The sequence below is a fragment of the Pterocles gutturalis genome, unplaced genomic scaffold (assembly GCF_000699245.1).
Source record: "Pterocles gutturalis isolate BGI_N339 unplaced genomic scaffold, ASM69924v1 scaffold45327, whole genome shotgun sequence".
In the NCBI taxonomy this organism is placed as follows: Eukaryota; Metazoa; Chordata; class Aves; order Pterocliformes; family Pteroclidae; genus Pterocles; species Pterocles gutturalis.
In genome coordinates this window covers 54,268-65,666 of record NW_010109404.1, presented here as the reverse complement: position 1 = coordinate 65,666, position 11,399 = coordinate 54,268, and the positions used below count along the sequence as shown (strand labels likewise).

The following is an 11,399-nucleotide window of genomic DNA, read 5'->3' as shown; positions in this document are numbered from 1 at the left end:
AATGAAATGAAAAATTAACCACCAGGACCAACCGCCCCCCAGAAGTAAATATATCAATGAGAGACAAATTTCCCGAAGTTTAGGAATTATGTGTAGTTCAGTAATTAGATCAAGTCCAAGATTTTCTTAGCAAACATGCAAAAAACACCAAAAGAGATGTGAAACTACCACACTCGTTACTATCATTTTATTTTTAGGAAAAGCACCAGACAGTTGCATGCAGAGCCAAACCAACAAACTCAGAACATTCATCCTTCAATACTATCACTGTTTCAAATCATTAAAAAAAAAAAAAACAATCCAAGTGCATTCAAGTACTTGACCACCCAATTTCAGTAACGCCGATCTTTAGGCAAATCCCTGATTACATTTGTTCGTTCATTAGAAAAGAATGAGATACTGTGCTGAATTTAAAAAGAGACTACAATGGAATGTGAATTCGCAGTGGAGCAAATCAATTATGTACCTATCTCACTGTCTTCACAGGAAATAAGGGTTGAGGGAAGCTGAGATTTGTGTCATCAAATACAGCCATCTAAAGTGTTCTCTAATAAAGAAATTAATCCCACCAGTGCGTACCAGGTTCAAAGTAAGGGTTTACCTGTTAGTGCTGCGAGGTTTCAGCTGGGAATGCTCAAAATGTTGATTCCAAATAGCTTGCAATCCTAGAATGACTGAAACCCAAATGCACTCTGTACTCACAGGAGCCTGGGATTACTTATTTTTTGCAGCAGCAAGTACAAACTGCAGTTGCAGCAGTTCCAAACTTTGCTGTGTAACATCAAAACAAAAAACAGGAGATAAATCCTCCTTCGAAAAGCTTTCAATCCAAATGAGACCATTAATCTCAACCCACAAACTTCTGACTTTGGCTACCATTACCAGAAGTCTTGGTACCAAAATGACATGCTGCACTGCCTCTGCTTTTTGGTCTTTGGGCTAGCTGTCCACTGGGAAATCTGAAACAGAAGTGTTCTGCTTGTGCTTTTCATTTCCTCAAAAAAGCATGTGCGGAGACAGAAGTAAGAAAACCCACAAGATCTTGGTTCAAGTAGATAATCAAAATATTTTTAAAGCAATGTGTCTAAAACATGATTTTTAAATTACTAGTAATATCCCCCCTACTAAAGCTGATGTGTGCATAATCACCTTCACAGGGCCTGACCCAAACCTGCCCAATTCAAGAGGGATGCAAGGGGCCTCTGGCAAGCTTTAGAATGGACCTTTAACAAGATATCTTCTCAACAAAAGAGTAATTGAAAAAGCCTTTTCAAATACAGTTTTAAAGAAGAGGTAACTGACAATATCTAAGAAAATATTAACCATACCTGCGAAATTAAAGTGGGAAAAGGATTTTAAGTGATACATAGTTATTTAACACTTCAATGCATGTAACAGAACTGCATACAAAAGAACATTTCCATCTATATTATTGAAGATGGTTTGGAGGACAGACCATAGCCCCTAGTAACACACATAAGCAATTTACATCTCCAGATAATGATCCCCAAAAGTTACAGCCTTTCAGAATAACAGTTAACAGTTAGAACTGTCTATTTCTTTTATTTTCTCAGCATTCGTTTCTTTATGCAGTGGCTTGCTTTTTTCTTCTTTCACTTTGTTCTGATTCAGCGTGTTTTCTGACATCTGGTCCCTGCTGGTGGAAACAGGATCTAAAACTACAATGGATTCTGTCTCTTTTTCACTGCTAGAAGTTTTTCTTGTAAATTCTATATGACTAGTTGATCTAAAGGAAAAAGAACAAATACATGAATACACATAACAGTTCATATATTTAGGAGAAAGAATATAAATATACAGAAAAGCTTTTCTGTTATTAGTAGCACGTATGACCAGGACAGATCTACTAAACTAGTAAATAGATTTATAGATTTAACAGCTGTTACATACACATAGCAGTGCACAAAATGCAACAGTCACATTACTCCTGAATAATTTGTCAAGCTAGCCATGGAAGATATTTAACAGGAAAAACAAGCTTATAAAGCACTGAAAAAAATTCGTAAGACTATGAAAGAATCAGGTTTGAAGTCTTAATAATTTATTTTCTCTCTGCTCATCTCGGAGTTGGATTTAGGTTCCCCCATGCCCAACAGCGCACATGCACCCAGAGGAAATACTACCAACTCCTGTAGTCTGTAGGCTGACAGTCCTGCAGCCTGGAAGGAGAACACGGCTGCTTCTCCATCCCTGCATCCCACAGCAGCTTGCACAGAGCTTTCACTCCACTGTACGACAGGGAGGTAGAGACACTGCAACCAGATTTTTCACTGCGGCTCAGCACCAACAGGCTGCTAGTGGTCTCACTGGGAACAAGTGCAAACGATTTCTGAAAATTCACCTACTGGATGTGCTGAAATACAGAGGGCGTTAGACCTACATTCTGTACTGCAGAAATGGGGTTACGTCTTGATTGCTTGCAGTGCAGGGATTCTTGCAGATAAAAAGCCCTCCGAGTGGGGAGAGAGGAAGGAAAGGTCAGAGACACCAGGGTTATTTGTCGAGGCTGGCATCATGCTATAAACACTAAAAGCACTTGTCTATATTCAAAAGCTTTGTACTAGCGTTGAAAACGTGCAGGCAAATCCTTAGATTAGCTAGAATGCGCCAGCAGAGAACAAGGCAAACGCTGGGAAAGCACGACCTGAACAAGTCGCGGATCAGGACGTTTCCTCTGCCATCTGAATGGTGCCGTGTGGGCAGACAGGCAGCTCACCGGCATGGGCTTACACCTCCTCCACCGCGCCTTCCCAGAGCCTGTTGGCCCCGTGTCCCTGGTGTACGCAACCCGGCACACTTGGAGAGGGCAGGCAGACATGTGCACATGGCCCATCTGTAGGCAGGGCCTTACACAATGGTGTAAAAAACATACAGTCATCTACACCAATACAGCTACAGCCACCAAACTGGACAGGGGCAAAGCACCTCAGTGCAGGAAGGCCCTACACACACGAGTGGGCATGTGGCTCCGCTCTCCCAGTAAGCCTAACTGTAGAGCTGCTGAATGCAACTGAATTTGCTAGCCCAGAGCCTTTTATTTTTCTTTTAATTTTTCATGCTTACTCAAAAGACATGGCCTTCCATACTGCTAAGATAACACCCCTGAGAGGAAAAAAGTAGAATCAACTGGAGGCCAGAGGAAGAAATTCAGCTACTGGATCCATCTGCTATGAACTGCCCTTTATTTTGACAGTCTTTGTCCTGGAGAAAATGACAAAGGAAAAAAAGAGGTCACCCCATTCAACAATTAGAGCATGGGGCGGAGAATGTACTGGCTCCCACCTGATGGGGAGCGAGTAAATGTACAGGTTAAAAACAAAAAAATAATCACAGAAACAACATTTATTGCGCTTTCCATTTCAGAAAGAATTTACTCAGCTTGCTATTGAAGCACTCGATACAGCGAATCAAATTCCATGCTCAAGCTTTAATTACAAGAATTGTCTCTAACATTAGAACTTCAGTATAAGTTAATTAATGCAGAAATTGGCACTAATAGATACAGTTTCAGACTCATTTGATTATCATCAGAAGCTAGTGATTTCATAAGGAAAATAATGCTTATTTTATGCAAAAGTTGCCAATCATTCCAGAAAATACAAGGTGGGGTATTTTGAATGTTAGAGCAAATTAAACTTTTTAAAGCAGCGTAACCAGAAGAAGGTTATTTTAAAATGTGCTACCTCTGAAAAGATGATTGCCCAACACTACAAAAATGGTCAAAGCCATAAATGCCAAGTTCATTTTTATTTCACTTTGGAGGTAACTATCTTTCAAATCCCAACAGCTGGATTATTTAATACAATCTGGTGAATCAAAGTATAATTCTTCACTGGGCTCACAGTGGGGAGTCTGCATTAGTGTATGGCAGCATTCCAACAACTGATGCACAGCCAAACGCTCTGAAGTCTGTTTCATTTATAACAAAAATGGATAAACTGGCAATCATATTTACCACCTTCAAAGGACAGAAAAATGAAAGATGTCGATATAAAGTAGTTTGATGGAGAAAACCAGTGATTAAATCAGCATTTCAAGCATAAAAATAAGAATTACTATTCAGACTTGGTTCTACAAGCATTCCCTTCTTCAAATCCTTTACACTGTTGCAGCACCAGCCTGACAGTGCTGCTGTTACAGCTGAGGCACTGTTAAAAATTATTAACCCTGTTTATCAGGTATTCACAGCTCATTTTCAATAGTTTGTCAAGAGGAGAATGCAGGCATAATAAAGTTTCAGCGAAAGAATGAACATAATTTTGGTGCTCCCTTTCGAGAAACAGGTTTTGCTGCTACAAGTAAAGCTGGGAAAAGCAATTAGTAGATATAGTTAGAACAATAACAATTTTGTCCAGCCAAGGTATTTGCATTTAGCTCTGTGCAAAGCTCTTCCTTCATTAAGATTGTTAATGCCGTTATCAGTATTCTTGTTATTTGTCCAACTACATATTGAAGCCAGAAATTGAGAACCTAGTTCTATTATACTAATTTATACATAATTGTCCGTAAGTCTGCATATATTTTTATTACTAAACACATAAAATCTGTACTGTGAAGTCCAGATTTAGATGATGAACACATTAATTGTACGGGATATGCAAAGTCCCATGCAGTACTGAGGACTGCTTGTGATATAAGAGTCTCAAAAGCAATCTATTCCATTTATATAGTTACAGAAGGTACAGAAGGTGTAAAAATAAAGGGTTATGCCTGACGGGCCATCTGTGAACTAGTACTGCTGTGCCCTTTGTAAATAATTTACAGTAGGAGTACAAAAGGACAAACTAAGGATCGTATCGTCAACTGAGACTTGGATTTTCTTTGTTCCCTCTGGTTAATGTTATAACCTCAGTATTATTTAACCTTGCTCGGTGCTCTCTTCATGAAATCATTGCAATATGTTTCCATTAGAAACCCGAATTTTATGTAAATATAGTAGAAAATTTTATTGGATGAAGTCCCATCCAATTTCCTAACAATATGTAAAAGCAGAAGGCTAAAGGAAACCATTCAAGGAAAACACTGTAGGAAAATCCATAGTTTTTACAGCATATTCAGAAAGTACTGGCAAAAATCTATTCCAGCAAAGACTGGTTCTGCAAGTCCACGGTATAAATATGGGAGACTGCATGTGGATACTCTGCCTGGACTATGAGCTGGTGTGAGTGAAGTCATTTCTGCTACAAGAGCCGACACAGCATCAAATCAGTGTGCTTTGGCTTTCAGTGAACTCCCTGATCTAGGACACTGAAATAGCTGTCAGCTCTCTTCAAAGCAAAACTGCTTTCAAAACCAAAATAAAACCCAACCAGTGCTACTCCTTACTCCCCAAAAAATGAGATTTGAAGCACTAAGCTAATCTGACAATTGCTCACCACCAGTTGCTTCTGTCTAGTGCTTAAAAGCCACGCCTGCATGACAATTACAGCTTGCGATTTGCCCAACCACTGCCCACCCTGACCCCACCGTTCACATTTTTCTACAAGATCCCCACAACTGAAGACAAACATCACTCGTGTGATAAAGCTCACACAAATGAGCTATGCAGGGCTACACAATGGTAGAAAAACTCATCCCACCATGCTGTAACCTGGCGCAGTACCAGAGCCAGTACTGCAGAGTCCAATCCCTACATCCCTTCCAAACTACCACACCAGGAAGGTTTGCTGAATTACAGCAGCTCCGCTGTCCTGCCTCTGACCCAAACTGACCAGCCCGTGGTGTTATCCTGCACAGCAGAATGGGTCTGAGCACAGCAGAGCACCACTGCGCTCTGCCCGTTGCCTGCCAGGTCAAAAGAGGTGAGTCGATTTTATCCTCGGTCAAAAACTTTTATTGAGAATAAAAGCAAAACTGCAGATGTGTTTGTTAAATATTTCAGAATTCTCAGCAGGGCAGTGGAATACAAAAGACAGGACCAAAGGCTAATACCAAACAATAGTAAAAAAATACACCAATTCCAAGTCTTGAAAGTCTTCAATGAACAAAAAATTCCATCACACTACAGCATTTCAAAAGGAAATGACAGGGAATACAGTGACACAAGTGAATTAGTCTGTTGGTTTCTTCTCTGGTAATACCAGTACTATTTGTAACATCTGCGAAGAACGTGCAAGAAAGCTTCTCCATCTCAGAAATGCCTCTGCCCGATTTAGCAGAACAGAAAGGAGGTCAACATGGCAGTGAGCAGAAGGGAACTGCAGACAACCTTTAGTACACTGGATCAAACCATGGGCAATTGTTCCCATATTTAGGTGCTTTTTTGAAAATGCTCAAAAAGATTGGCAAGTTAATTTAAATGAAGAATCTGGGAGAGCTTCTACCTGCATTGAGGTGCACAAAAAGTAGTCTAAGAAAAATGTGTGACAGTAGCTTTTAAAACACTTAAAATTGAGGAGACCTCAAACTTTCAGAACATCCCATTGTTTTCTTCATTTGTTGTTCAGACTAAATTGCCCACATTCAAGCTGCACTGGAAAACCTTTGCAGTTCTGTCTAGCTGAGGCTGAGCTGCTTCCCGCAGAGCTGGTAGGTGATTCAGGGGTACTAAGATTACAGCCAGGAGAAGGAGGACAAATCCTTTAATTGTACAAAATCATCAGATTAAGACTAACCCTCTCTGTGGTTCACTCTGTTAGTGGAGAATTCTGCTGCCCAGAAACAAAATGTTTCAAAAGTGGTGGAAAAAAAAAATCCCCCAAAACCAAGGGGCAGAGCCAGACACACCTTTCCCTTCTGTGTCTGCACACCACAGGGAGTCACGGGAACTCTCTTGCTCCCAAGGGAACTAAATTATCACCTATTCTCTTCTAAGCAATTGTCACAGAATTACAGTCATGCTGGGTTAAATATTTGGGAAGTGATTTGCAGAGGAAGTTACCTGAATACTGAGGTAAGGCCTCAATTTTCTATAGGACACACGTTATTGATGTCTTTCCCCTCGGCACCACCTCAGCAAAACTTTACACATCCCAAATCACCCACTTAATGGCTTCAGACCCGTCTCCTAACAATCTCCTGTGCTGAAATAGCACCTCACCTAGTAGTTCGAAGCCCATGTTTTTCTTCTGAATTAACTTCTATGAACTGTCATCCCTTAGATCGATTACAAGAAAATTTCAGAATCAGCCTGTATTTGTCGATGTTACAGCCCTTCTCCACAATCCCTCCTTTGGCAGCTCACACGAGTGGCCCAGATGATACAGCTTTGGTAACACTTAACCACAGGAGTAACCATAGTACAAGTCCTGCTTCAACCAAAGACTGCAACTCCTTACCCCGTTAGGATTGAGGTTAGATTGTCACTGGCTTGGGGGCTGGACAATCTAGGATTTTACTTAATGAGCTGACTCCTGTCTACGCATTGTTCACAGATGCATTTTCAAGACTGGGTCTTTTTCAAAGGCCTGACCTTCTTTCTCCGTGAGAACAGGCATGCTCAACTGTTACTCAACCTGAATAAAGAACGATGAATAGGGCTGTTCGCATTTAAACATCTCTAAGTATCACTTCCTCCTTCAGATTACAAGCCTTAGTAAATGGATAGTGTGGCAAAGAGAAATCTCTCATGCACAGCTATCCCTAAGGTTTTCTATAGGAAGCTGTACATTAAAATCTAGGTGAAGATAAAAGAATAAACACTGCACTGCAAGAGACACCTGGTAATTATGAGACGTGATCCTCTGCTGGGGTATAAAAGCTTTGTTTGGCTGCTGCAAACAGCTGAAGCAGGTCACACCTTTGTCAGATTTCAAGGAATTGCAAACGATGAGACAGCTGCATCCTTTTACCTCAGGTGTGAATAAGGAGAAGAGACACAAGAAATCTTTTGTATGGCTTTGCTATTTCGGGTAGCTGGTCACAGCAGCATCCTGTTTGTTTAGTTAGCACGGTCTACTTTAGGAAACAGCATGGTGCAACAGGAGCAGACCTGCAGAGGGGAATGGCCTGTGCTGCAGACCGATGTCCTCATGACACAGGTTTCTGGGGGTTACTCACTGAACTAGCCCATTAAAGGCTGGACCACGTCTTCTGGTTTAGTTTCACTCATCCAGTGAATCCAGGGATCCAGCTTATGCACTGAGACCGCTCCAGGATACAAATCAAAGCACAGCAAATGGGGACAACAGGGACATTTGCTTCAGAAGTGTTCTCCTGACCCAAACTAAGGTGTTAGTACAGATTTACTCAGGGAAGCTCAGAAAACTGCCTAATTATAGAGCCAACTTGTCAGGCATGTTAGACAGATGAACTTCCTTCTGATGTCTGCTTCAGAGGAGCCCTGTGTCAAAAAACAGCGCTTACACACCTCGGAGTCTGGAGGCTGCTTCTACTAACCTTTCTTGCAAACAGTACCCAGGAGAAAAAAGAAAAGCAATTGCACTTCAGCACGGTATGAAGCATCTTAGAGGTTATTTCTACTCCTCCCTGCCAGGCCAGAGGCAGAAGACTATGAGAGCCCCAGCACCTTCTCTCACTGGAAAACCATCCTCAACGATGAGCCTTTCCAATTCAGCAGGTTTACACCAGCGACTCGGTGCAAAGAAGCCCTGCAGCACTATGGAATCTGGCCCAGCACATTTGTTTTAATGCTTTAAACAGATAAATTGAAGTGAAATGTGTCTTTTAGGATGTCACTGAATAGGCAAGCTGAGAAATAAATTGAGCTTCACATATGCTTTTATAATACATAACAACTGTGACTGTCAACACAAGATCCTTTTCACTGTCAATTCACCACACATTCTGCAAGACCTTGGGGCCTGCAATTATTTCATTTCCTTTCTTGTAAATGCAATTTCCACTTAGTTTGGTGGAATAAAAGGTAGACAAAAGGTGGTAGGAGCTGCTGTATTTTCCGATTAAGGTTATCTGTTCAAAATTGCAGAAATCCACAAACTACAAACACAGTATTTTTCAGGAACAGCCTCACCTTTCTGTCAGGGCAGCAGTTCAAGAAAACGCAATGGCACGACTCATGTCAAATTAACTGTTGAACAAATCTTCATCTTTCTGATTAAATTAAAATGAAGATCATTCTTCTAAGGATACTTGGATTAAATAAAAGGGGAAAATACATATCATTGGAAAAGGCATTCTGCTTTTAAAACTCAGTGCGAATTAAATAGAACTGTAGGGCACAAAAGGAAATTGGGCTCTTCATCCATTCAAAAATAAATTATAAAGGTACCTGCAGGAGAGTGAAGTAAATATCAATTCATAAAAATAGATGCGAACTGAGTTTCCAGCTGAATTGTCATGACCTACTCCTTTGAACTAAGCAATGGAGAATTGCTAGAATTGATACTGGTGGTATTTTTTGACTGATAGAACAGGAAATCAGAGGTTTAATTAGCCATGATTACAATATTCTGCTGATCTGATTTGTCTCATCTATTTCCTTCTCCTGAAGTGACAAACTGACAAACAACCTGGCAAGGGAACTGAAGCAAGTGCACAGCCTAATTTCAAAAGGAGGTTGGTATTGTTGTAAAACAAACCAATCCTCCAGGGATCTGTCTGAAATAAACAAGTCTGAAGCAGGTTTAACTCTTTGATGCTGAACTGGCACCTTGGGTCTTCAGTCTGTTGAGATGAAAGATTCCTCTGCCCCTCTGTGCCACTGCAGCACTAACTGGGGTTTCGGGGTGGGGTTTTTTGAACAATCTTAATATTGAGATTTCAAGGTAATTCTGAGTTTTCACCCACAAACATTTAAGAGTAACAGGTTTGTCCAACTGAAACTGCTCTGCACACCTGCATACAAACTAATATGACTTATATAATTATGTTTTTGAAAAAAATTGCTAGAACTACCTTTTTTATAAATCAAGAGTTAAGTATATAACTATCTTCCCTCTTCAGATATGGAAAAACACTCAACCTTGCTATTCCTTGAAAACTCTTGGAGTTCCTTCTTTTTTCGGCAGAGAAGATTAACTTATTTTTTGAAGAATGTTCAGAAATTCTACAAGAAAGGAGCTTTATTGCAGAGAATTCAATTTCTATGCTCATGTGAGACTGGAAATTATTTGAGGAATCAGTGGTAAACGGCTGTAAACTGTACCTTTATCCTGGTAACCAAAACTGATGTTAAATCACTTTCAAAATGCACCAACTAAACAGAGCTGGTACTAAAATATATCTAGAAATCCACATTCTACTTACTGTAAGGTAGTCTTGGAGCCTGTGACAGAGACAGGATCTGAGTCGGGTAATTTGGAACTGAATTCTGCCTCCAGGTCTTTCTTATTCAAGGCTGGTTGTGCAGCACTGGCTCCCGAACCTAGCACAGGCAGAGATTTTGATTCTGATGTGGCCAAGATTCCAGTGGGACCTAAAACCCAAAGAAAGTTTAATGCTTCTGCTATCCCGATTGACTGGTCTAGAAACAACACAGCAGAATTCAAGCTAACTACAGAAATAAAAATGGAATTTTAAAGAACACCATCCAGTGCACTTAGAGTAACAAAATACCTTCTGTGCAGCCTTTTCTCTCCTCACCAAAATTAACCCTTTCTTGTACCACAAGCAGGGCTCGCTATATGGACAGTCACACACTCAATGTCCTTGTCTTCTGGGCTGGTAAATCCCACTGCCCACACAGCACTGCCAAGGCACAACTTGCCAGCGCTCTCCCAGCCTGAAGTGCAGATGGAGTGACTTGCCAGCTGAACAACAAAAAAGCTGGCTCTCATGCTAACGAGCAGTCAGGGAACTGTCTAGCTACAAAGTCCAGGCTAAATTAAAACCAGCCACATCCGCATCATCCGTGGCATGGACTCACACTTGCACAGACTGTGTTTCTAACCAGGCAGAACATCAATGCTTTCTTACAGAAGACGACAGTAAAGCACAGCTTAAAAACTGCAGCCCCTTGCCCTGCAGAGGAGGTTCATTCAGAACATTAGTCCTAAACTGTCATTTCTCTGGTTAATGTTACTTTCAAGAGTATTTTCACAGTAGGCTCAGACCATTAACCCCAGTAAAAATGTCCAAGCTCCAGGCAGGACAGAGGAACCTGTGCATATACGGCTGTGCACGCAGAAAATCCTGACAGAGGCATCTCTTGGAGAAAATGGGGGTGAAAAGCGACAGGTGTGGTGGGGAAGTGAGTCACTGTAGGAGTACGCAGAGTTCTCTGTAATGGCTGAAATGGCAATGGTCTGCAAAAGAAAGTAAAGCTTCAAGAGTCACTTAATGCAGGGAGAGGAAGAGGACTATGAAGGAATCCAGCCACTTACTGCCACTGTCCTGATCAGTGGTCACTTTCCGGCGGCGCAGAACTCGTTCCAGCTCTGTTTCACTGCTGTCTGTTTCAAGGGACTTTAAGCTTCGGGAACTAGTGGATTTGTTCAATGTTTCCTACAGCAAGAAAC

General features: G+C 41.1%; 1 protein-coding gene across 1 annotated transcript in view; it reads right to left on the bottom strand.

Annotated features, from left to right (window-relative positions):
* Positions 1-1,242: 1,242 nt before the first annotated feature.
* The window catches only part of KIAA1598 (KIAA1598 ortholog), a 55,118-nt gene continuing 44,961 nt past the window's right edge, over positions 1,243-11,399 (bottom strand). The window contains exons 14-16 of the mRNA XM_010072946.1: positions 11,265-11,385; positions 10,189-10,357; positions 1,243-1,747 (exon numbers count right to left, since the gene is read on the bottom strand). Coding sequence (XP_010071248.1) covers positions 1,537-1,747; positions 10,189-10,357; positions 11,265-11,385 — 501 coding nt within the window. The 3' untranslated portion in view covers positions 1,243-1,536. The remainder of the gene's footprint in view (positions 1,748-10,188; positions 10,358-11,264; positions 11,386-11,399) is intronic.